The sequence below is a fragment of the Elephas maximus genome, chromosome 1 (genome assembly GCF_024166365.1).
Source record: "Elephas maximus indicus isolate mEleMax1 chromosome 1, mEleMax1 primary haplotype, whole genome shotgun sequence".
NCBI lineage: Eukaryota > Metazoa > Chordata > Mammalia > Proboscidea > Elephantidae > Elephas > Elephas maximus.
In genome coordinates this window covers 219,480,438-219,508,092 of record NC_064819.1, presented here as the reverse complement: position 1 = coordinate 219,508,092, position 27,655 = coordinate 219,480,438, and the positions used below count along the sequence as shown (strand labels likewise).

The following is a 27,655-nucleotide window of genomic DNA, read 5'->3' as shown; positions in this document are numbered from 1 at the left end:
GGTTAAATCTTTATTCCAAGACAAATTAGTAGTACCACGGCATTCTTAAAAAGAATACATTAGATCATACGGTATCAACGCCAATATCCTGAGTTAGACAATTTTACTAGGGTTATGGAAGCTGTTAACATCTGGGGAAGCTGGATGAAAGATACATGGAATCTCTGAACATAATCTGTGCAACTTTTTTGTAAGTCTAAAGTGATTTCAAAACCAAAAGCTGAATAGGTATTTTAAAAATGAAAAAGACCTAAAATACATACCTTGTCATCTAAAATAGTCTTTCCAAATTGAAGCACTAAATTATAGAAAATAAACAAAAAAGAACATATGAGAGCTTCTAATGACAGGTTTTCCTCTACAATCCTGTGTAAAATTAAGCTACAGATTTCTTTGTGAATTTATGCAACTGAATCTTTTCCTCTACTTCACTGTCCTCTAGTATTTAGCTTTTAAGAGATGGATTTAAAACATCATTTCGCTATAGCTTTATGTGTATATTCTTATGAATCAATAATAATTCTCCTCTTTAAGAAACCACACCTTTCACTCAAACATAAGTAGACAGAGTTACGTGTGTATGTGTCCCTTATATGTGTGCGTATGAAAGACATGAGAGAATCCTCAGGGGGGGGAAAAAATCACAAGACATACAACAGCTCTAAGATTTTCTTGCATTAACTCAGCCCACTCTAGAGCTTAAAAGAATTACAAAAGAAAGTTACCAGGCAGCAATCCTTACTAATACAGAAAACCAAACCCATTGCGTTGGAGTTGATTCTGACTCATAGCAACACTACAGGAAAGAGTAGAACTACCCCCAAAGGGTTTCCAGGGTGGGCCCTGAGTTAAGAGTATGGCTGCTAACCAAAAGGTCGGCAGTTTGAATCCACCAGCTGCTCCTTGTAAACTCTACGAGGCAGTTCTACTCTGTCTTATAGGGTTGCTATGTGTTGGAACTGACTCAACGGAAATGGGTTAATCTTTATGGAAGCAGACTGCCAAATTTTTCTCCCATGGAGTGGCTAGCGGGTTCGAACTGCTAACCCTTCAGTTAGGAGCTGACTACTTAACCACTACACCATCAAAGACACAGAGTAAAATATCGGGCCTGATAGAAGACAGAAGATAGAGAATTGATGTGATTAACAAACATGGTAACCAGGCTCTCATCATCTCTTGCCTGGATCCTAAAGTAGCTTTCTTTCTCTCTAAACTCTTGTATCTCCAAATCATCACCCACACCAGCCTAACTCACTTTTCTAAAACACAGAAGCAATCCTATCACGTGTTAGCTTAAAAATATCTGCAATACTGGAGCCACAGTGGTATGATCCAGCACTCGCTCCTCTATCCTCCCACATCTTCGTCTGGCCTTGCTCTGCCCAGAATGCCCTTCCTCCCGCCTTTCTGCCCACCTTTCCTCCCTAATCCTCTGCCAGGGCCAAAATTGAAAGGAATTTCTGGAAATGGGCCTCCCCTGCACCTATGGGACACTGCCCTCCTAGCTTCTGGCCCACGTACTGTGAGGTTGTATATTATGGGGGGCAGGAAGGGGAGGGGAGGGGAAGACGAGACTGGTTTTCCTGCAAAACTCTACCTTTCTAGAAGTCAGGGGCATGTATTGCTAATACTTCCCTCAGTAGCTTACTCCAAAAGAGTGAGAGCCAATAAATGTCTCAATAGACGTGTGGGTTTTTTGGGTAGACGTGTAAATGAATGAACTATAAAATTGCAACTAGGAGTTAATTTTAGGGAAATAACACAAGAGCCAAAGCTTAACTTCTCCACTTAACTATTGGTGTAATTTAGGATAAGCACATTTATCTCTCAACTATAAAACAGGGGCACTAATACTGGTCACACTGATGGAGAGAATTGGGTAAGTTAAGGCATTGAGCAGCACCCAGAACCTGCTCTCAGTACTTGTGAGCATGCCTCTGCCTCCTTGTCCCCACAGAGCTCCACTCATTGTTGTTGCTAGGTGCCCTCGGGTCAGTTCCGACTCATAGCAACCTTATGTACAACAGAACGAAATACTGCCTGGTCCCGTGCCACCCTCACAATCCTTGTTATGGTTGAGCCCATCGCTGTAGCCACTGTGTCAATTCATTTCGTTGAGGGTCGTCTTTTTTTCGACGACCTTCTACTTTACCAAGTATGATGTCCTAAATTGGAGTAAGTAGGTCCCTGGGTGTCGAAAACGGTTTGTGCTCTTTTGCTAACCCAGAGATGGTCGGTCTGGACCCACCCAGAGGAGCCTAAGAAGAAAGGCCTGGCATCTGCTTCTGTAAAGATTACAGCCAAGAAAGCCGTATGACACAGTTGTACTCCAACACACAGGGATTGCAATGAGTGGAGATCGACTGTTGGCCATGGGTTTGGTTCTTTGTTTTTTTAACTGGAGTAAAAGATGAAAAACCAGGACATTGGTAACAAGCCAAGTGGGAAACAGAAGAGTTACAATTCTGAGCAAAAGGAAGAAGATGGAGAATGGGAAGTGGGGGCAGAAAGGGAGTAGGGGAGCATGAAAGAAGAGAAAGGTCAACAACAGTATTACTCTTCACTCAGCATAGGGGTCTCCTTTCCCAGGAAAAGACAGCCACCCGAGCCAAAATTATGAGAGAAATTATCTTTAGCAAAGAATTGAAAATCAGGACGCCTGGGTTCTAGTCTCCATTCTGCTACCCTAAGCAAGTATTACACTCTGGGGCCCATCCACTCCTCCTCTCTAAATGAGGGTGCTGAGAGCTTATCCACAAGGTCCCTTCCGTCCCTCACACTACATCACTAGGTGAGGGTCTCCACTTATAAAATCCAGGAGGCTTTCAGCTGGCTAAAAGGAAAAGAAAATTAAGACGAAGTCAGAATATTTGAAACTGGGGTTGACTCTCAAATTCCATTAGCCATGGGCTTAATGTAAGACACCTCCCAAGAGGATATGTAAATTAACTGCTTTCAAAGGAGTTTGCATTTTTAAAGCCCTGGGGGGTCGCTATGGGTTGGAATTGACTTGACAGCAATGGGCTTGGTTTTTTTTTTTTTTTTTTTTTGGCTTTTAAGGGTGTCAACTACCTCTCCCCTCCCCCACACTTTGCCCAAAAAAACAAACCAAACCCATTGCCATCAAGTTGATTTTGACTCGTAGAGATTCTGTAGGACAGAGCAAAACTGCCCCATAGGGTTTCCAAGGCCGTATATCTTTACAGAAGCAGACTGCTATAAATATATCTCCCGAGGAGAGGCTGGTGGGTTGGAACCACAGACCCTTCAGTTGCAGCCAAGCACTTTAACCACTGCGCGACCAGGGCTCCTTAAAACGACAAAAGGAGGGTTTAAAAAAAAAAAAAAAAAAGAGTAAATAGCAAGATAGGATAACCTCAACAGTTTTGTGGACAGCTACATACTTTTCTGTAGCTTGTGTAGGACCTGGGGGCGGGGAGGGGGCCATACACAATGAATATTTGTTAAGCACTGTAGGGAAATGGATGTAAACTGTAGGAACAGAGCAAGGAACAGAGGAAATTTAAGGTTTGGGGGAGGTGCACATTGCAGGATCCTGCAAACAATAGGCACTTACTAACCATCCCCCCCTCCAGTTAACAGTTAACAAAACCAAACCAATCCCGTTGCCCTTGAGTCAACTCTGACTCATAGAAACCCTATAGGACAGAGTAGAACTGCCCCATAGGGTTTCCAAGGCTGAAATCTTTAAGGAAGCTGACTGCCACATCTTTCTCCTGTAGAGCGGCTGGTGGATTAGAACCGCTGACCCTTCAGTTAGCAGCCAACCGCTTCACCACTGTGCCACCAGGGCTCCTTCATTAACACTTTAGCTCTAAATACCAAGTGTCCGCGTGGGCCAGGCTCAGTTTTACAGGTCATGAAATTCTGGAGGCAGAAGCTAAAGGACCATCGTGATTTAGCAAATGGATAATCAGAAAAATTAAGCATCTACCGTATCTAGTAACCTTGGCAATTCCTACTCTTAAAAACACATACCCCTTCCCGCCCCCCTCAAAAAAAGAAATGTTATGTCTGCAACCATGGAGTGAAAGATAAAAGCGGAAAATCCCACAAGATTCTAACTCAGTTTACATCTCCCAGGAGATGCCAAAGCCTGTCATACTGAAAGGTGATATGCTCAGAAAACCTCTTAGAAAGCCCACAGGTCGCAGATTTAGTGAATAAAATCGCACATTTCGCAAGAACGCCATGGTCTGATTGCTCAGTGCTTACCAACTTCTGCAACTTACCATTACCATTTCCAGCGGGAAGGGCCTGGATCTTAGCTGGCATGACTGAACTGCCCAAATGGTAGTTTCAGCAAGAGCAGAATTTACTGCCATCTTCATACATGCATGCCAGTACAGCAGGTTCATGAGTCTTTACAGAATTGTGTTTTGATGTTGCTCCTGTGTTTAAGAAGTACATACTTTTTCCCTTTTTCAGTCAACAAAACCGTGTTCTCCAGTAAGTCCCAAGCACTTCCTGAAGTAAAATGAGTAAGATTGGGCCCTGCACTCCAGCCACTCACAATCCAGTGTTTTTGTAAAGCTCATTTTCTCTTAATTCCATGTCCGTTTATTCACTTATTAACATTCCTTATGAGAACCAAGGTTCATTCCAGCACTATCAAACATTTTCATGCCATAAATTATAGTATTATTTCTTCTTTAAATAAGAACTTTGTTAAAAATTATCTAAAAGCAACTATTTGGGGCTGAATTGTGCATGGATTGAATTAACTTAAAGCAAAATGTGTCCTAGTAAACTCAAACAACCATTCCATAATTACTGAGATCTACAACTCCTGGAAGAAGCCTCGGTGGCACAGTGGTAAAGCGCTCTGCTGCTAACAGAAGGTCGGCAATTCAAACCCACCAGATGCTCCAGGGGAAAAGATGTGGCAGTCTGCCTCCGTAAAGTTTACAGCCTTGGAAACCCTACGGGGCAGTTCTACCCTGTCCTGTGGGGTCGCTATGAGTTGGAATCAACTCAACGGCAATGGGTTTGGGTTTGGGTTTACAACTCTTGGGTAACACCCTTCACTGATGTAAAGCCAACAAAATTCCTGGGCAGTTGCCTCTCTATACTGTCAGAAAAAGGTTACTGTGCTCATTCACCTAAAAACATTTTTATTCAATAGGCTATGAGGTTTGATTTTTGCACAAGAAGAATCTAAGAAAGTAAAGTTGCAACTGTGCTTGAAATTAGCTAAGTACGATGTTCAGATGTATAATTCCTCCACCACCTCTGATCCCCTCTCCTCAACTTCTGTATTGAAAAAGTATCCCTCAAATGGCCTTGCACTTAAAATACTGGACAAAGTTACATTTCTACTAAGTCGAAATGAGGCAGCTAACTATGGAGTATTAAAATGTCCAGCTGCTGATGCTGGGGGCCAGAGAGCTGTGCTCCAGCCTGACACTGTCACTAACAAGGCACATGCCACCGGTCAAGTCACTCCAATCATCTACGCTGAAGTTGGTGCCTAAAAATCCCATATTTTAAATACAAAATGGAGTTGATGGTGTCTTTTATTTCAGCACGAACAGGGAACGTCAATTGTCCGTGTTCTATCTTGGTATATTCCCCCAAAGATGTGTTCACTTATAAATACTTGGGTGACAGCTTTCTACTAGTAGAATGAAGGTCCTCCCCTTTTAACCGGGTGTCTTCCTGCAGGTGCTGTACAAAGGAGAGGGAGTCTTCATTTAACTTTTACTAAGGAACAACCCTAACACCCAAGTTTACCCCAAGGAAAATAAGGCTGTATAAAGGATGAGGAAACAAGTGAATACAACCCGTTTGGAATGAGCTTTACATTCTTTCCAGCCTCACGCTGAACCATTAGCTCTGTAAGAAGTACATATTTTCTTTTCTCTTGCATCTGCCCTTTGAATAACAGGTTTGAGTTCCTTGAGCCCCACCCCATCTTTTAAGTCAGCCAAAAAACACTCTGCTACAAGTGACCCAACAGCACTGGAATCTGCCAAAGAAGGGAAAGACTGTCTTCAGAAAGTGCCACCTGCTAAACCCCCAAAATGACCCTGAGCCCACACTTTGATTTAAGCCAACCCCTTCAGTTCCCCCAACCCATACCCTCCATAAGGGGTCCAATGTAAAACCCCACACAATTATCGAACCCATTTTCCCAACGACTGAAGGTGTACACAGCAGGATCTAACCAAGAAATAACAAGAGAGGCTTCCTGCTTGATGAACTTGAAAAACAATCTTTCAGCATAACTTAAACACACTCTGTGGTTTTTCTGGAATTTCAGTGAAGAGCCATATCCATCTGTAATGTTCAGATATTGCAAAAAATGAGCTTTTAAATTCAAACGATACATACATTTTAAAAATACCAGAGAGAAAGAAATCTTTGGCCAACCTTCCCGGTTCTCTGAACAGTAATATTCATACATGCCAATGATACCTGAAATGGAATAATAACTGGGACTTTAACTAGGGATGTCTGAAAAGACATGACTCCATTTGCAGGGGGAAAAAACAGAGCTATCATTTACTGAGCACCTACTATATGCCAAGCACTATGCTGAGCACTGACTGATACACATCAACGTGGCTAAATCTCAGAAAACCTAAGAAGCAAGTCTTCCTTTCCTCATTTCTCAGATGATGAAACCAAGGATCAAAACCCAGAGGGGTTAAATTCCTTGGCCCAAATCATGCAGACGGTCCATTGAAGAGCTGGGACTTGACCCAGGCTAACTCACTCCAAAGCCCAAGAACTTAATCACTGTGCTAAAAAATTGTACACTGTGTCTCAACCCCAAAGGAGTTTCTTTCTAAAAACCTTCCCTCCTCTTATTAGAAAAATAAAAGATTTCAAAGTAAATCTAGAGCCTTGTTCAATGATCTACACAACTGGCAATTTCAAACTCTTTCAACCAAAACTGACCTTTTTTACGTGTGGATTAAAATGTCTTAGTGTAATAACCTCTGATCCCAATCTACCTGCGTACTTACAGCCTCACCAAAGCAAATCTACTAATTCCCAAAGGCATGAAACCCTGAGCAGGTCAAAGCTTCGTCCTCCATCTAGAAGAATTATTTTCAGGAATTATGCCAAATCCATGGGCGTTTTTAGTTACTGGACATTTCAAAATACATGACAGTACAGATTTAGCAAAATAAGTCCCATTGTTTCTAGTGCCAAACACTTAACAACAAATATCCTGTAATTCTAAGCATTGAAAAAGTGCAAACACACAGTCAATTTTGGAGGTTCTGAGTAAGAACATGGTGCTTTTCCTCTCCTGGTCAAACAAATGGTGAAGAGATAAACATCAGTAACAACCCCTTCCCAAATCCAGCTGTGAAAGTACACGGCCAAATACTCTTTATTTACGTTCACTCTTTGAAAAAATCTTTGTCTTTTCCAAGTCAACTTCTCAGCAGGTGTCCCAGATTAAACTATTGACTGCAATACCCAATCGTTTAAAAAATATCCTTGACGTGATCTGTGGCTGGTTTTTTAATTACGGTTTGAAATCCTATACCGTGGGTATTTAACCCCAGAAGAGCCAGAGCAAGGGAAGGAGAACTCTGATGAGCGGAGTGGCCAAGTCAGGCAGTGAGAAGGGGGCTCCCTCTTTCAGATGGGTGACCTGCTCTACGAGCCCCGGGGCCCCCTTCCCCGTACCTCCCACCTCCCCAGGTAACTCACCAGGATCCCCATCACATCCGTCCAGAGTCGGGAGAATGCCTCGGACATGCCAGTGTCCGGCTCGGGCGCGGGCTCCTCCTCGGGCACGGGGCCAGCTGCTCCCGCGTCCTCCATGGCTGCGTTGCGCGCGCGGGCCGGGAGTCCAGGTCCCCGGGGCGCGCTTGCCTGCACCAGACGACGGCCGGCTGCCCCTAGCGGGTCCCGGCGTCAGCGAGCCGCGCCCCCGCGCCACATCCCCCTGCGGCCCGCCCACCCGCGGGGCCCCTGGCAGGCGCCGGCACCGCGGCTCTAGGTGGCCGCAGGCTGCGCGCGCGACTGACAACTCCAGAAACTTTCCCACCCCAACTCGGCCCGGCAACAGGGTAGCAGAAGGCAAAGTCCGCACCACTAGGCTTTACCGCGGGGAACTCTGTCCTCCCAGGAGCAATTCAACCCACTGCCAAGGCGGCTCTTCCTGTGACAGGGACCCAGTGACTAAGGCACGCGACTTGTTGCTTCAGCAAGCCTGGGCAGAGCCCTGCAGGGGTGACTGTGGTGCCTCTGGGACACGGGAGCAACTCCCCGGGACCCCTCTCTTCAAAATGAGCTCTTCCAGCTCCACATGACTCTTTCCCCTCGATGCTAAAGAAAGCGTTTAGCAACAAAAGGTGCTCTGATGTCAGGCTCTTTGCATGGAAATGAGCCGCAGACAGGAGAACAAATCGCCTGTTGAAAGAGCAGCCACGCCGCAGCCTCCGGCCTGCACGTTTCCAATCACGCTCTTCACTGCCACAGATTGGCTGGTTGAAACAGGAGAAAGTTAATCTTTAAACTACTACTGCCGAAAGAGTTCACAAGTAACGTCGTTACCATCCCCGCCTCTTCCCTCGTGAAGTCGCGCCACCTAAGGAATTACAACCCTGCCTGAGTCAGCCAAGACTTTACTAGAAAACACGGTTTGAAAGCTTGGGCTCGAGCCATTGTTTTGTATCATTTTTATTAGTGGGGACATTTTGGCTACTGAGCGCCCACAATGCAGAGCATTGCTGGGAGTTTCAACCAAGTAGATTAAATGGGCTTTGAGTTTCAATGGTCCCTTTACGCGAGGGCCGTAGGGAAGGGCTGTTTTCAAAACGAAATGTTATGGTTGTAGCCATTCAGCCAATGGACACTTGGGGCTCTGTGTTTGTTTTTCCAAGGGGAAGAATCCATGACGAATTTGTTTTACGAGGGAAATAGCCCTGTAGAGGTATTTCTCCACTTGTGATTCATTCTTTAAGAACCACTCAGAGGATACACGTCACATTTGATTTTGTGATTGGTCACTCTGTGAAACAGGAAACCATAGGGAATCTGCCCCTCTCTTAAAGGCTTGTGTGGTACCAAGAACCAGGTGAGGTGCCCCAGGGAGACAGGCATTGCTTGTTTTAGAGGTTTGTTTTCCTCCTTGAGCCCACATAAAAGGAATGGGGATCAGAGGACGTCCTTGAAATTCCCTTACTAAACATTAACTACTAGGAGCACCAATCAATGCAAATGGATGAATAACCATTATAAACCAAAAAACCAAACCCAGTGCCCATCAAGTCGATTCCGACTCATAGCGACCCTATAGGACAGAGTAGAACTGCCCCATAGAGTTTCCAAGGAGCGCCTGGCGGATTCGAACTGCCGACCCTTTGGTTAGCAGCCGTAGCACTTAACCACTAGCCACCAGGGTTTCCAATAACCATTACAGGAAAGTTCAAAAGTAAAATACTTTCTCAAATGTAATTACATTTATGAGCAAAATTCCTGTTGATAACATTTTTGAAATGAAAAGAAAAACAATGAGAAAGTTCTCCCTGAAAGTAGTGAGGCATTGTGTTAAAGAGGAAGGAACATTGGTCTAAGAGTCAACATAGCCCAGGCCAGGTGCTTTTCTGGGCCAGTGCAGGCGGTAGACCAGATGGATTCCAAGGCTCCCTTATGCTCTATGATGCTATGATTTCAGTTAAATTCAGTTAAAGCAGTGGTGATTTGGTTGTTTTGCTTTGTTAATTGTCACATCTATAAATATTAAAATAAGTAAATGATGGTATTATGGTTCAAATTGTTTTCCCCCAAAATATGTGTTAGAATCCTAACTAACACCTGTACCTGTGGAAGTAATCCCATTTGGGAATAAGGTCTTCTTGGTTATGTTAATAAGGCCTTATCAGCGTGGGTGTGTTTTAAACCTAATAACTTAAAAAAAAATTTTTTTTTTGTACTTTAGTTGAAGGTATACAGAGCAAGCTAGTTTCTCATTAAACAATTAATACACATATTGTTTTGTGACATTGGTTACCAACCCCACAACGTGTCAACACTCTCTCCTTGAACTTGGGTTCCCCATTCCCAGCCTTCCTGTCCCCTCCTGCCTCTCCTCCTTGCCCCTGGACTGGTGTGCCCCTTTAGTCTCATTTCGTTTTATGGGCCTGTCTAATCTTTGGCTGAAGGGTGACCCTCAGGAGTGACTTCATTACTGAGCTATACGGGTCTCCCAGGGCCACATTCTCGGGGTTTCTCCCGTCTCTACCAGACCAGTAAGTCTGTCCTTTTAGATGCAAAAAGAGCAGATTAGACAGAGGAAAAGTCAGTAAAAATCAGTAAAGATGTTGTTGTTAGGTGCCTTGGAATTGATTTTCGACTCATAGGGACCACATGTGACAGAAGAGAACTGTCCCATAGGGTGTTCTTGGCTGTAATCTTTACGGAAGTAGATCACCAGGTCTTTCTCCTGAGGAGCTGCTGGCTGGGCTTGAACCACCAACCTTTGAATTAGCAGCAGCCTAGCTTTTAACTCTTGTGCCACCAGGACTCCTTGGGATAAAGATACATGCCACTATTTACCCCACATATACACACACACACACAAACCACGAAAAATGTAATCAATGTCATTGAATTGTAAATGTAGAAGTTGTTGTGTTGTTGATAAAAAAATTTTTTTGAAGAAAAAAAGATGCCTCGTGGAGATCGCCAAGGCATGGAAGAACACAGGAGTTACAGCAGCTGAGACAAGTATCTTCCCCCAGAGCTGAGAGAGAAAGAATGTCTTCCCTAGAGCCAGTGTCCGGAATTCAGACTTAAATCCTCCTGAACTGAGAGAGGAACCCTGGTGGCGCAGTGGTTAAGTGTTCGGCTGATAACCAAAAGGTGGGCAGTTTGAACCCACCAGCTGCTCCATGGGAGAAAGATGTGCAGTCAGCTTTGGTAAAGATTACAGCTTAAGAAACCCTGTGGGGCAGTTCTACTGTGTCCTACAGGTTCGCTATGAGTCAGAATCCACTCGAAGGCAACAGGATTGAACTGTGAGAAAGTAAATTTCTGTCCTTTAAAACCACCCATTTTAGTCTTGTTACGGCAGCACTAATCAACTAAGACACGTGGGAAAAGGTACAATAGCCTTTTAGAGTTGATATTACTGGTATGTTTAAGAATTTCAGTTTATGACCTCTGTGATACTTTTCTAAGTTCAAGAAAATACAGAGAAGTCCTGCTGCTTCCACCAAGGAATAGCTTGTTCTCTATATGAACACTTTCTGGCAAGTGACTGAGCAAGGAGCCACACAAACAGGGTGGCGTGGCCTGGAGTGAGAATATGGCTGACTCTCAAGTACCAATCATGGGTCTTTTTCTTCTTGATTCATCAGATGACATGGGGCAAAGCAATTAACCTGTCAGTGCTGTAGTTTCCCCATCCAGAATGAGGAAAAGCACACTAATTGCCAAGACCTCCTCATAGGTGATATTTTTGGGTCATCTAAAGAAAGGCAGTATTTAGCAACAACACATACATACACATTAATATAACCTTTGCCAGCATTTTGGCATTTAAATTGATCTAACCTAGGTTTTTAAGCTCTTTTTCCTGGTGCTCCCTAATAAATGGATAAAAAAAAAAACAACCCATTGCCATCGAGTCAATTCTGACTCATAGCGACCCCACAGGACAGAGTAGAACTGCCCCACAGGGTTTCTAAGGAGTGCCTGGTGGATTCAAACTACCAGCCTTTTAGTTAGCAGCCATAGCACTTAACCACTATACCACCAGGGTTTCAATAAATGGATAGTGAAATGAAATAAATTATAGATTTCAGAAATGTTGATGGCTATGATTTTGCTGTCTGTACATAAATGTGAAATTTTACGTTTGATGTATCACTTGAAGTTCTTTTTCTAGTTCCGGAAATTGAATAATTTTGCTGGCTGGTTTCAACCCTGGTGGCATAGTGGTTAAGTGCTACGGCTGCTAACCAAAGGGTCAGCAGTTCAAATCCGCCAGGCACTCCCTGGAAACTCCATGAGGCAGTTCTACTCTGTCCTATAGGGCCACTATGAGTAGGAATCAACTCAACGGCACTGGGTTTTTGGTTTTTGGTCTCAAAATGAAGCTGACTCTCTTTACTTACCGACTTCACGATGCTTTAGCTCAAAAGGAGTCTGATTACTACTCCCAAGATTGAGTCTTTTCTTCTTTGGTCAATGGCAATCCTTATTTCCAAAAATTTCTGCAGAGGCTCTTTTACAGAATTTTCCTTCCCTTATTTAAGAATCACCACCACCCCCCACCATCATCATCATCATCACACTATCCTGGAGTTCCATAGGGTCCCATTTACAAAGGGCTTTTTATAACAGAAGATAGCCCATGAGGGTTGGAAGGGGCCCTGGAGGTGATCTGGGTCGAATCCCTCATTGTATAGATGAAGAAATGGGCTCCAGAGAATTCAAATGGTAAGTCCAAATGAACACAGCTACGGGGGAAGAATCAAGGTCAGAAGGATCTGATTGCTTTGAAAAGCCCTTTCATCTACATTGTAATTAATTTGATTCTCACAAAGTTCTGCAAGGTAAGCAAGTGTAGATGACCCACTGAAGATATTTATGCAGAAAATATACAGGAATCCTCCTCTCGCTTTTTCACCTTTCCACCAGGGCTCTCATCCCATGCGTTGGAAGTGCCGTGATGTTTGTGAGTGAGCTCCAGGGAAAGGTATCTAGAGGAAGTTTTTCCAGACTTTCAGTACAGACCCAATAGTTGGTTGCGAAATCAATTCTGTGGGGGCCAATAAGCATTTACTGCAATAAATGAAAAGAATCAGAGTGCAGCTAGTCAGAGTGAATATTGATAATGCAGCCATTTCAGTAAGTAGTACTTGAAAATTGTGTTTCAGTTGTATTGTTGCACACATGTCCATGTATGTGTATATGTGTATATATTCACACATAGACATGGAGATACTCGCTTGCTTTGTAAAAAGTGGTTCTTACTGTGGGTCAAGATTACAAAAATTTAAAAGCCACTAGTCTAGAAGTTGCAGGGTATTGCCTGCAGCATATGAGGTGGTCATTCCAACATAAGAAAAGGTAACCAATCCATTGCCGAACAGTAAAGGTCCAGGTTAGTAGTAGAAAGCACAAGTACAGTGGGGTCAAGACAGAGCTGCGTTTGAATTTTTACTCAACTGTCTATAAGACACTGGGCAAGTTACTTATCTCACCTGTAAAGTGGATTAATTCTGCCTATTTAATACGGTTGTCGGGAAGATGTCTCTGATAATGCAGACGCCTCAATGAATTTGAACCCTCTCCTTGCTTTTTTCCTCCCTTGCTTTCTCCACCGCTACGCACTCACCACATTCATAAGCAAGAAGCTTCCTTGTTCGTACCTAGATCTTGAGGCTTACGCATATGAACTCTCTAGCTCTGAAATGCACTTGTTGAGTAATGGAGGTAGGAGGTTACCATCTAAATATTTTATTGACTCTTTAACATTCCAAAAATGAAATTTATCATTTCCCACCATGATCACACCTGCTCCTTTCCCATTTGAGTGTTCTGTTACAGCTATCCATTTACTTGCGCTACCAGCATCAGAGACAGTCTTTCCCCTCCCCCTCCCCAACACTCCCATCCGTAGAAAAATAAAATAAAAAACATGGATCAATCTGTTGATCCCACTTCTTGAATATGTATCAAATTCAGCCACTTCTCTCCATTTCCACTACCAACACCGTAGTCCATGCAACCATTATCTCTTCTAATATTTTATCTCAGGCAGTGTGGCCCCGACAACCTGATCATTAACACCACCTGGGAACTTGTTAGAAATACACATCCTGGGCCCCACCCCAGACCTACTGAATCAGAAACTCTGGGGGTGGGCCCAGCAATCTGTGTTGTAACAGGCACCCCCCTGTCCCCCCCGCCCCTGCCGTGATTGTAAGCATGCTAAAGTTTGAGAACCGTGTCTTTAGAGGAACTACGGGTATATCAAAATAAAGAATGGGAGCACATTGCTAAGGATATATGAAGTTTTAAAACATAATATATCGAAAAACTATACCAATAGATTCTTTAAAATTAATTTCTAAAACAAGTTGTAATGAGACAATCAAATGAAGATTCTAAGGTCAGATATTCAGATATATTTGGTTTCAAAGGGCAGACAATATAAATATTGGAATTAAAATGTATTACCAATAGGAATAGCACATGCTTTGGGAACACAGCTTCAAAATACCTATTAGTTTTAAAAGACAACAATGCATTTTTCTGCTTACAGCACAGATTAAGTCTAAAAGATTATAAAGAGACCAATTTATTTTTTTTACCACACTGCCTGGTGCTGAAATTGAGCAATGAAAATAGATAATAAGCTCATTTCATTTCTGCCTACAGTCAGCAACCCTCTCCTGGCACTCCTACGTGCATTCCGCAATGCCTCGCGGGAACTAACTTCAAGGAAAGACTGAAATGCTAAAACATTTTTCCTCATCATAATCCCAAACAAAGTTTTTTCACATATGCCTGAGAGGCTAGCCAAGCCCAATGCTAAAGCTTCGCCTGGTTAAAAGCTACATCATCAAAGAACACTTGATAAAAAGGATGGGAAAAGAGCTCAACAGAAACTAAAAGAAAGCCAAGATGTTGAAACAGGCTACAGAGAAAAGGTAAATACTCCAAGTGAGGATGTACAGGGCTATAAAGACTTTTCTCTGAAATCTCTTCTTCCACTCTGATTAGAGATGCTGTCGTTGTTAGCTGCCGCTGAGTCCTTCCCTGACTCTTTGTCACCCCGTGCACAATGGGATGGGACCACTGTGATTTGCTGAACTTAGATTGCTAGGCCTTTCTTCCTAGTCTGTCTTAGTCTTGAAGCTCTGCTGAAACCTATTTAGTATCATAGCAACATGCAAGCTTCCACTGACAAATGAGTGATGTCTGTGCACGAAGTACATTGATCCAGAAGCAAACCCAGGTCTCCTGCATGGATGGTGAGAATTTTACCACCGAGATGCCACTGCCCCCAGAAGAGCTGCTACTAGTGCCTACCCAGTGAGAGGCCCTCAGCTCTGTTAGTGTTACATAAGCCCAGTGTTCTGCCTGGGAATTATCCCATCAGACATAATAGTACCATGACTGATATTTAATTTTATATAGTAGGATCAGACTAGATGATTTCTAAGCCACTTGTACTTCAAAAATATTAGAATTCTGAACTATTTAGTAATCCACATTATAGACAAGAAGCAAAGTTCTGAGTGGGCTGTCTATAAGTGCCCATGAGGATCAAAATTGTTTGCTATGTGAACTGAATTCCACAATGTTTAAGGCAAAGAGCCAAAAGACACCAACTCACCATCAAACCAAAAAAAAAAAAAAAAACTATTGCCGTCGAGTTGATCCTGACTCATCATGACCTTATAGGACAGAGTCAAACAGCCCATAGAGTTTCCATGGAGCACCTGATGGATTCGAACTGCTGACCTTTTGGTTAGTGGCCACGGCACTTAACCACTACACCACCAGAGTTTCCCCTCACCGTGAAGGCACTTCTGAATTAAGATGAGAGCAGACCCTCCTGAGGAGAGCAACCCGGCACTTATGAGAAGAAGAAAAAGGAAGCACGGAAAGAGAATGATCTTTGCATCACGTACCCTGGTATTTATCTTTTTTGGCTGGGAAGCATGAAAGGGGAAAAGAAAGGAAGGTGTTAATAAGAGACCGGAAGTTATGCTTATGTACTTCCAAATCATGCAAATACAGGTTTAAAAGCCTAGCTGGCAAGTAGCATCCACAAACCAAATTGCTCCATCAACCTTGTCCATTTTATAAACTTCACACTATGACTGTGCCTACTTGGCTGTCTCTAGTCCTTCAACATGGCTGCGGGAAATATTTTTATTCCAGTAAGTCTCAAAACACCAGTTAAAACTGTTGCTGTGTTATTTTGAGGTGTCATAACATTATGGACATAGGACAAAGATTCTCAGTTGCTTAATTAATGTAAATAAACAGAAGATCATTACCATCTTCTCCAGAGTTGAAGTACTATCCAGAATATTTTGGCTGAACAATAACAACAAAATTTTATGATTAATGACACTTTTGTATGACTTAAAAAAAAAAAAGGTACTGAGCTGAGTATAACATTCTGGGAAAAATGTGCTGATTTATTAAAACGAAGAAAGATGTGACATCTTCTTTATCTTGCCTTTTTTTTTTTTTTTTCCATTAATGAACCAGAAAACCAAACCTGTTGCTGTCCAGTCATTTACAACTCATGGCGACCCTACAGGGTAGAGTATAACTGCCCAATATGGTTTCCAAGGTTATATAATCTTTATGGAAGCAGACTACCACATCTTTCTTCCATGGAGCAGCTGGTGGGTTCGAATTGCCAATCTTTTGGTCAGGAGCCAAGCACTTTAACCACTGTACCATCAGGACTCCATTTTTAATTAATAGACTTTATTTTTTAGAGCAGTTTCAGGTTTACAGAAAAACTGAGCAGGAAGTACAGTTTCCATATAATCCCTCTTCTCATGCCCATGGTTTCCCCTGTTATTGAACTCGTTCAGTAATGTGATACATTTGTTGCAACTGATGAGACCATATCGATACATTATTATTAACTAAAATCTACAGTTTACCTTAGGGTCACTCTTTGTGTTGTACAGTTCTGAGGGTTTTGCTTGCTGTTTAATGTATCCACCATTAGAGCATCACAAGGAACAGTTTCGGTACCCCAAAAATCCCCTGTGCTCCACCTGTTAATCCATTCCCCCCTACCAGCTGCAGCCCCTAGCAACCACTGATCTTTTTATTTTCTGTATAGTTTTGCCTTTTTGGAATGTCATAGAGTTGAAATCGTACATTACGTAACCTTTCCAGACTGGGTTCTTTCACTTAATGACAGGCATTTGAGATTCTCCTATGTCTTTTGGTGGCTTGATAGCTCGTTTCTTTTTATTGCTGAATAATAACACTCCATTATATGGATATACCACAGTTTGTTATTCATTCGCCTTATTGGAGGACATCTTGGCTGCTTTCAACTTTTGGCAATTATGAATAGAGCTGCTATAGGTCTCTCTCTTTCTCTCTCTGTATATATCTCTGTGTAGATATGAGTCCCTGGGTGATGTAAACAGTTAATGAGCTCTGCTGCTAACTGAAAGGTTGGAGGTTTGAGTCCACCCAGAGGTGCACCGGAAGAAAGGACTAGCGATATGCTTCAGTAAAGATTACTGCCAAGAAAACCCTATGGAGCTGTTCTACTCTGCAACATGGGGCCACCATGAGTTGGAATCGACTTGAAGGCAGTGGGTTCGGATGGTTTTGGCATATATATCTTTATCTCACAATCTATATATCATCTCTTTACTATATAAACTGTGAGGAAGAACTGTGAGCTTTAGCTGCACTGTCCAACCCTGGTGTTAACTCTGTGTAGGGTTCTGCTTTCCTCTACCCTAGACAACATTTCAAAATGTTCAAAATCACAAGGAACAAGATTTTTTTATGGGAGTAAAATTTTTCTGCTGGCTATTAAAAACAGACACTCCCATTCCTGTTCCTGAAAATAAATAAATAAATAAAGACACCCTCCCCCCGCCACCCCCCAAAAAATCCTCTCAATTTTCCCTTTGGCTATAAAATTCTATAATTTTAGACTCTCAGAAACATATATCTTCCTTGGCCTTGTCATACAATCTGACTCCCTTTTTTTCCACATATAGAAAGCCTCCATCCATTCAAGGCCGTTTTCCTTTCCATGACGCATTTTCTTTGAAATTGCCCCCTTCCTGTTACATACACACACAGACACTCATTCACACTCACTCTCTCTCTCTCTCTCTCTCTCACACACACACAAAAGCTTAGTTATCTCTCTTTTTTTTTTTTTTTCTGAGCTGCCTTATACAATTGAAGATATAAATAAATGAACTTGGGAAAGAATCATCAAAAGGGGTGGTGCCTCAGGAAGGTCTCAATAAGCTTCTCATACAGGCAGATAGAAGGTTTGAGCAGCAGGACATTGGGGTCATGGCTACCACTTTAAACAGTGCCTTGGTCAGGCTTCTAGAAACAATTCCCTGAGTGGGGAGGCCCATAACAGGCTCTGCTCCTGTGGTTAGTGCTGGCCTGAATAAGGCCTGAAATCTACAAGAAATATTAATAGGAGCAAGCAGGCACCAGATTTTCTGCACCATTTCCCCCTCAGTGGGCATGAATATTTGTAAAAGAAAAGAAATCGATTTGTCTAGGCAAATTTTGTTTCCCTGTGGTCTCAAAATGAAGGCAGTAGGTACTAACTACCCTTTATCTAATGAATGTTCTCAAAAATCAGATGATGTTGACTCTAACCACAAAAAGACACTTACAAAGGACCCTTGTTCTAGAAATGAGGTCATTTGGACAGTCTATCCATTAAGAAAAAGCCTATTTGGCTTGCAGAGGTCACCTATTGGGGCAGGAAATCCATCTTTCAGCCCCGTGAACTAACATCTGGCCTAAGTCTTCTGGGTTGAAATGTCAATTTCCTGATCTAAATGGAACACACATGAAAGGGGAAAAAAGATTAAAAAAAAAAAAAACAACAGATCTTCACCCAGTAAAAATTTTTTCAACAGTGGCAGAGGAGATAGGGATTCTCCAAAAAAGAACTGCTGTACCGGGATGAAAACAAATAAAAACAGTAAAATACTTTTATGAAATTGTCGTTCTTTCTGTACTAACTACTGAAATGCAAAATTAAAAGGCCGTAGCTAAATGATAGCAAAGGGACAAATCACTCACTCTCTGGTAAATCCATAAATAAGTCTGCTTGAATCTACACTAACCAATCACAGTTCCTGATGATTCACTGTAGGCTGGGCAAGATTTACCTTCGTACACAGAGGAAGAGCGAGACAAAGAGAGAGTTTACTAACTAAATGTAAAGGATAAACTTGAAGAGGAGAAAGAGGAGGGTGCTTAACCAATGTAAGAAAATAATCTTTTAAAGCTGATTAAAAGTGCCATAAAATAATTTGTTTATACTTCTTCTAATTAGACCACTCAACTTATACTAATTTTTGTACTCTTTGAAAATATTCCCTAATTTTGATGAGTCTCCTACTGGTTTAAATTATAGAGATTTTATTGTGGTCATCATTCATTCGTCCATGCAACAAATATTTACTGAGTGTCTATTACGTCTCGAACACAGGGTTAGGTACCAGCAATAAACAGCCCTGCTTTTTAGAAGCATTTAATCTAGTAGGGAAGATGGAAGAGTAAATAATAGGCATAGATATGAAATAAAGATGTGCTGAGAGCAAAGAGAGGGCATTGGTCATTCTGTGGCAGAATTCTTGCCTCCCATGAGGGAGACCAGGTTTGATTCCCGGCCAATACGTCTCATGCACAGCCACCACGCCTGTCAGTGGAGGTTTGTGTGTTGCTACGATGCTGAACAGGTTTCAGTGAAGCCTCTGGACTCAGACTAGGAGGAAATGCCTGGCCTACTTCTGAAAATCAGTCACTGAAAACCCTATGGATCACAACAGTCTGATCCACAACTGGTCACAGGGAAGGTGCAGGACTGGGGAACGTTTTGTGCATAGGGTTGTGCATAGGGTTGCTATGAGCTGGGGACCAACTAAATGGCAGCTAACAACAACAACAGAGGAAATAAGAGAGGCAAGAATGGTCAACCTGGAGGGGAGTGAGAAGAATTCACTAAGGAGGTGATCCCTATCACGGGTTTGAAGACCACACAATCCATCAGCCAGTCAAAGAAGACTAGGACAGGTGTTCTTGGCAGAAGGAAAAGCCAGAGGAATTTAAAATAATACAAAGTCCTAGCATGGAGGGTATGATAGGATGTTAGCAGAAGGACAGAAGGAAGGCAAAAGGATGGATGGCCCTGCATGCCAAGTTAAGGAGTGAGAATATTATTAAGTCCCTCCCCGTGCTATGCTTAGATGTAACATCACCCTTTATCTTCCAATCAAAAAAGCAGAGTAGAAATGCAAATGTGTGATAAAATTTAATCCACTCTTATTCATAAATACACAAAACTAATGAATATATATTACCTACTAAAATTTATAAGGTCCCTGGGTGGTGCAACAGTTTGTGCTCACTTACTAACTCACCCAGCAGTGGAAGAAAGGTCTGGTTCTGTAAAGATTACAGCCAAGAAAACCCTATGGAGCAGTTACACTCTGCTGGCACTCATGGGATCACCATGAGTCAGGACTGACGGTCGCAGGTAGGTAGGTAGTATGATTTATATATAAAGAAAAAAATTTTTTTTCTTTTTTTATATATATGTATATAAAATCACGCACAAACATCTGTACCTTAATTTTAATTTGTGCCACTTTTTGAATCATCTAAATCTCAACTACCTGACAACTGATTAAATCATACCACTTAGGTGTGTAATAAAAGCAATAGGAGCCATCTGAGGGTTTTGAGCAAGAAAGTGTTAACTGTTGCTTTTAGGTTCATTTTATAATTGATGGCAATGAGGAGCTTGACCTAGAAGAGGCTGAAATTTGAGACAAGGCAACTTTTAAGTCAGGTTAGTAATCTGGGAAAGAGGTTACAATGGCACCATGGCAACTGCCCTGCATTTGCACACCCAACACCCATTCCAACTCCTTTCTAACGTGCTGGAGAGCTAAAAACCCCATTTCTCAGGGCTCCCTGGCAGCCTGGCGTGGTTAAGGACCTAAGAATGCATTTGCTTAATAAGGCTTTGATTCATGACTGGGGAGAGGCTCAGTGCAGAGCTTCCAGCCGCTCACGCATATGGAAGAGAAGCACCGTGATTCTGCAGCAGGGGCTTCCCGATTTGGCGGCTGCCTCTACTCTGTCCTACAGGGTCACTATGAGTTGGAATCAGTGGGTGATGGTGGCAGGGAGTCCCTGAGGAGGACCAAAGGTTATGGGCTCAGCTGCTAACAAAAAGATCAGAGGTTCAAATCCACCAAGAGCTGCCTCAGAAAAAAGACTTGGCAATCTACTTCTGAAAAATCAGCCACCGAAAACCCTATGGAGCATAGCTCTAGCCTTGGTATTCCTCGGTTCCTTGGCAATCTCCACATAACACCTATTTTTTCCCCATTTGTGCATGCTGGTCTCTCTGTCTGTGCTACTCTATCACTCAGAAGTGATGAGGTTTAGGACACACCCTACACTGATATGGCCTCATTAACATAACACAGAAAACCTATTCCCCAATGGGATTATATCCACAGGTATAGGGGTTAGGATTCCAACACATTTTTTGGGGGGTGGGGGACACAATTCAGTGCATAACAACTGGTATCCTTCTTTATTGTAATTACTTAATGAACTATGTCTCTTATGTTTAACTGCAAGGTCTCTGAGGGCAGGGACCATGGATATCTTACTCACTGTTAATATTCCAGTGACTAGCATTATACCTGGCATAGAGTAAAACCGGTTGCCGTTGAGCTGATTACGACTCATAGCAACCCTATAGGACAGATTAGAACAGCCCCATAGGGTTTCCAAGGAGCGCCTGTTGGATTTCAACAGCTGACTTTTTGGTTAGCAGCCATAGCTCTCAACCACTACACCACCAGGGTTTCCAAACATAGAGTAGGTATTCAAAAATTATTTGATAAATGAAGTCACCTACCAAAATGACACAGGGCAGTGAATATCAAATGTGGCTATATGTCAGCATCACAGTAAGACTTTGTAAAATGACAGCTATGTCTAGGTCTTAAAAGCTTGCGAGTGGCCATCTAAGACATAAGACACTCAATCGGTTTCACTCTTTCTGGAGCAAGGAAGAATGAAGAAAACCAAAGACACAAGGGAAAGATTAGCCCAAAGAACTAATGGATCACAACTACCACAGCTTCCACCAAACCGAGTCCTGTACAACTAGATGGTGCCCGGCTACCATCACCAACTGCCGAGATAGGAATCACAATAGAGGGTCCTGGACAGAGCTGGAGAAAAATGTAGAACAAATCTCTAACTCACGAAAAAAGACCAGACTTAGTAGTCTGACAGAGGCTGGAGAAACCCAGAGAGTATGGCCCCAGGACACCCTTATAGCTCAGTAACGAAGTCACTCTGGATGTTTACCCTTCAGGCAAAGATTAGACAGGCCCATAAAACAAAACCAGACTGAAGGAGCACACCAGCCCAGGAGTAAGGACTAGAAGGCAGGAGGGAACACGTAAGCTGGAAATGGGGAACCCAAGGTAAAGAATAGGAGAGTGCTGACATGTCATGGGGCTGGCAACCAATGTCATGAAACAATGTGTGTATTAATTGTTTAATGAGAAACTAGTCTGCTCTGTAAGCCTTTATGTAAAGTACAATTAAAAAAAAAAAGGCTGTTGTCCAGGCCCCACCTAAAAACAAAAAACCCCATTGCCATTGAGTCAATTTCAACTCATAATGACCCTATAGGACAGAGTAGAACTGCCCCATAGGATTTCCAAGGAGCAGCTGGTGGATTTGAACTGCCGGCCTTTTGGTTAGCAGCCAAGCTCTTAGCCACTGTGCCATGAGGGCTCCCAGGCCCCACACAGAACTCCTAAATCAGAAGCATTGGAGATGGGGCCCAGGTTTTGGTATTTTTTAGAAGAGCCACAGGTGATTCTGCTGGGTAGACAGGGCTGAATCCATCGGTGTACGTTGGCACGGAAAAGCAGGAAAGGCTGAACAGGGGAACACCAGCATGGAAGAGAACACCTTGTTTGATACAATGTGTGAGAGAAGGTGGTCCCAGAGGCAGGAGGAGACTCGTGACGGCACGATGTTAAGGAAGGCAAGAATTAAAGGAAGGAGTGAGAGACTGGCAGTGTCCAATGCCACAGAAAAGTCAAAGAAGGGAGAAGTATCCGCTGACCATGCACCTTGTAGGTCACAGGTAACCTTACTAAGTATTTCAGGGTCAGGGCAAAGAGTAGAACCTGATTGCAAGAAATGGAAGGATGACTGGGAGAAAAATGGATAAAGAAAGATTATTGTCAGAGGGGATCACAAGGCTGAAGAAGAGTTTGTAAGGATGTGAAAGATGTGAACAAATTTGTATGTTAAGGAGAAAAGAACAAGTAGAGAAGAACAGGTTAAAGATTTAAGAAAGGGCACTGCTAGAATAAGGTCTCAGATGATGGTGATAACACTATTAATAATTTACATTTTGGTGAAATTATTATCGTGGGGCTTCTCTTTTATAGAGGCCAAGTAGAGGACCCAGTGCCCATTAACACATTTTTCCCATTCAATAATACAATACAATTGATCAGGTTAAGCATTCTAAGTAAGAATTGCATTCTAGCGACATTTCCCTGAGACTATTCCCAGGGCATTTTCAATGGATTTCAGATTTTTCACACTATCCTTATTCAGATATTTCAGTTCAATGAATAGTTACTGAATTTCTACTCTGTACTAAGCATTGTTGTTGTTGTTTGGTGTCGCGGAGTCGATTCCAACTCATAGTGACTCCATGTGACAGAGCAGAACTCCCTGATAGAGTTTTGTAGGCTATAATCTTTACAGGAGCTGATCACTAGGGCTTTCTCCCACAGAGCTGCTGGGTGGATTCTAACCCCCAAACTTTTGGCTTAACCACTGTGCCACCAGGGCTCCTTGTACTAGGCATTGAGAACATGAAAATAAGTCACAGATTCCAGTCTGGGAAGGATACATAAAACAAATACTATCAACCCAGTGTGCTAAAGTGATGCACAGAACAGAGCCGGACAGTGCAGCCTCTGGGCAGCATGGGAGACTTCCTGTAAGAGGCTTTCCCTGAGTTAGTAAGTCTTGAAGAGTCAAATTAGCCAGCCACATGGGTGGCTAAACTGGTTTCGCTTGGGAACAGGAGCAAAGGCACAAAAATGTAAAGTAAGGTTATGTGTTGAAGGAACTTGAAGTCCTCTGTTTAAAAAAAAATTGAGAGAGGGAATGCTGGATCCAAGGTTCAAGGTAGACTGGTCCTCAATCGCACTGCACCTTGTATGTTGCTGGCTTAGGAGGCTGGTCTTAATTTTCTGGAAGAGCTTCTCCTCTGTATTTTGATGCTCCCTAATTTCCTTTCTAAAACGGTGACCTTCATTTCACTTGTGAAGCGCATCAAGTACCACCTACAGTCCCAGGGCTGAAGAGGTACTTCCAGAACCACCATAACAGAGTGCACATGAAAAGTCATGGGCACGTTACGGAGGGAGGGAGTAAAATTTGGAATCCTTCACTAATGTGCAGGTCATACCTGCCCAAAGGCCATGTTAATTTTTTCTTTTTCTTTCTAATATTAGTATACAGGCTACGCCCTCAGTTTTTAGAGTGGCTGTACCAGAGTACAGCTGAGAGGATCTCAGCCCAGCTCTCCCACTAGCTGTGTGAAGTTAATTCGCTATCTCCCTGGTTCTGGTTTCCTTCACTCTAAAATGAAGGGGATAGAGAGATATCTGAAGTCTCTTCCATTTCCAACATTCTGTCACGCTATGAGCAGGTGTTGAGGTGCAGGAATTGGCTTAAGGAACAAGGAAGTAAGAAGGCACTAAAAGCTTGAGAACTGGAACGTCTCTCCTGCTTAATGAAATCTATCCGTCTGTCTGTCTATCTAATGGATGGGTTAAGGCATCTGGAGAATAATCCATATAAGAAATGGCTTATGCATTAATTGTTGATGAAACTAGAGTATTCCTCAATTCTCCATCTAGAAATTAAGCAGTATCTTCACGAAGGCACCCATGAGTGTGATTGATAGAAAGAACATTTTAACTGTAAATTGGTACAAGATTCAGAAATTTGACAGGATGACTCAGGAGCGATAACCATGTTCATATCCTCTGACCCAATATTTAGATTCCTGGGAATTTACCCTAGTAAATTACATAAAAGAAATCAGAAGCTCTGTGATCAAATGCTTATCATTGCCTGTTCTGTAATACCGAAAATTTTCAAAGAACCATAATATTCCACAATAGAGGAATGATCAAATAAATAACAAGAATAATAGACACTGATCAAAATGTTAATATAAATAACATATAACAACATGGAAAAAATATTGTCTGTATGAAAAACTTAACTCTGAAAAATTAGAGTACATATGCACAAAGGTGAAGAAAACCTGCACATGGTCTTTGCCTGTATTTGCAACATAGTTGTTGTTGTTGACCACCATTGAGTTGGACCCCAGGCCATGGCAACCTCATGCACAACTGTGCCAGATCTTGTGCCATTCCCATAACTGGTTGCGGATAGGGTCATGGTGACCCATAGGGTTTTCATTGGCTGATGTTTGGAAATAGATTGCCAGGACTTTCCTCCTACTCTTCATCTGGAAGCTCTGCTAAAACCTGACAGATGAGTGGTGACTGAGGATGGGTGTACTGGCTGAGAACTGATCTGGGGTCTTCCAAATGGCAGGAGAGAATCCTATCACTGAAGTATGACTGGCTCCTGCAACATAGTAGGAACACAATAAATATTTTTTGAACAAATAAATGTATGTAAAATGAAAACTATTGATACATTAGACTGGTAGGATTTTGAATTAAATTATCTTCAGGTAAGTTTTCTGTGCTGTTATTATGCTGTTTAATGATAAACACAATTAAAATTAATGCCAGTAGCCAACATTCATTGAGTATCTACTATCTACAGACACTATCCAATATATGATATGCTCTTTAATGCTACCTATTCATCAACTTCCAAAATATGCCTGCTACTTTTCCACTCCAGATTCAAGCCTTCATGGAGCCACGCTCAATGCCAGCTCACCACAGACATGTCCCTAGGACTTAGTCTGATGGATGAATGGATACATCAGTGAATGAGAATGACAGGGACTGAGGCCCTTGACACTAGTGCCTTAGACCACAAGGTCTCTGGTGTGATGCCTGGGTGTGAATTCTCAGTATTCACCTAGTCTATGTCCCAGGCTTCTAGGTTCTCTATGTAAATAATTGCTAGAATTGGAATGATTAAGTCCCTGAAGCCAAGAAACCAACAAAGCGCTCTTCTCAAGACACAGTCTCAGAAAGCATAAATTTTTATATTAAAAAAAAATATATATGATAATTCCCAAGTGCCTCACTGCTAAATGATGGAATGTGTTGCTCAAGATTTAAATATCATATCATTTCCAAAAAGGAACAGGAGTGTACTACAGTAAATATTTCACAAATGGAACCTGAAAGGAACCAGCGTCCAACAAAAGCAAGCAGGATCCATTGGGAGTTATCTTTTAAAAAAAAGTTTTCTTAGTATTTTCTCTAACTGCCTTCATAATAATAAATATTCAGGCACCATCTTTTTTGGATCCACCCATAGTGTTTAACTTTCCTGGTTTTTCAGGCTTGATGATAAACATGATATCATAGATTAACAAGAGCCGTTTATTGGACAAATTTTGTTGTTGGCTTATGCAGGTACAGGTTCTGTGGAGGCCACTGGGGTTGCTCTTCCACATTCAAGACAAGTATTTAGCCTTTGGTCAGTAACACAAGCAATTTCACCCTTGATTTTTCTTGGATACAGAGTCTATCTTCTTTACTATTCATCTCTAGCTTTTCCACTGAGCAACACTGTGAAGTTGCTCTGTGCCGTTGGCATTTCTCCTGATTCATCCTCTTTCCGGCTGACTCAGAATGGAGTTCAAAGTCAGCCAGATGCCACGTATGATCACCATTATACTTCTTGGGGCACAAATGCCAGTATTTTTCAGCACAGGGATCGCGGGGCTTCTTCTATTTCAGTAGCTCATGTGACATAAAGGAACTCACTTTGATCTTTCCGGCACACAGATACTCAAGATACACACCTTTTCCCATAATTCTGTAATCCCAGCTGTACCACAGCTCTGGCACCTTACTTAAGTAATAATAAATACTGCTTGAAGCATATCAACATACAGTGACTGCTCTCCCTCAGAAATATTTATAACGTAGGAAGGAAAACCAGCAAAACACTTCATAAACCACTGGTGTCAAAAGGCACTCAATCTCTTGGCCTATAAAATCCAATGGCCAACTTCCAGGGCCTAGGAGAAGAAAACTTGAGAGTCCAGATGCACACTGTCCAGCACACCCTGAGGGCTTTGTTCTAATCGTAGATGCATTCTGGGCAAGCCAATTAATCTGGGCCCCATGCCCTGCGGTGGGCTATGTGCTGCTCCACGTCCATGGCAGCATGACATATATCTATGCCCTGTATCCACTTAATTTGTCCCTGGCTGGGATACATGAACTTTTATTTGTGCTATTATCATCATATCCTGTCTAGACTGAAAACAGCTACAGAGCGGTTCCCTTCATATTCAGTGAATTAAAAATAAAGAGGCCAGTCTGCTCACATTGCTTATACTGGAACTCCCGTGGGTTTCCACTCAGCCCCCAGGTTAGGCATCTAAAAGAGAAGACAGAGAGGGGAGGCCATGGGAACCACCTCCAACTGGAAAAACCTAGATAAGAGGACCACTTGACATTAAATAGTAAACACGGTGACATGATTCCAGTAATGATATATTTTAAGTAAGTCATTTGGAAATACAGTGAATGTTTGTAAATCAAGCTAGGCAGAAGTAATGTTTGACTATGTTTTGATTGCATTTTGAGAACACTGATGCTTCAGGAAATCAATGCACAAAAGGATTACTGTATCCTCACGA

The 27,655-nt window shown here is 42.3% G+C and overlaps 1 protein-coding gene and 1 pseudogene across 6 annotated transcripts in view; both read right to left on the bottom strand.

The window, feature by feature from the left end:
- The window catches only part of SASH1 (SAM and SH3 domain containing 1), a 392,317-nt gene that overhangs the window by 216,841 nt on the left and 147,821 nt on the right, over positions 1-27,655 (bottom strand). Inside the window, exon 2 of one of the 6 annotated variants that reach the window (XM_049904100.1) lies at positions 27,341-27,393. The exons of 4 other annotated variants lie outside the window; for them this stretch is intronic. Coding sequence is in view for 1 of the 2 variants with exons in the window: in XM_049903845.1 (XP_049759802.1) it covers positions 7,696-7,809 (114 nt within the window). In the remaining variant the exon portion in view is untranslated. Of the gene's footprint in view, positions 1-7,695; positions 13,573-27,340; positions 27,394-27,655 lie in introns of those variants that run through there. One more of the 6 variants, XM_049903845.1, reaches the window with a different exon arrangement.
- On the bottom strand, positions 24,208-24,306 carry LOC126057838 (uncharacterized; annotated as a pseudogene).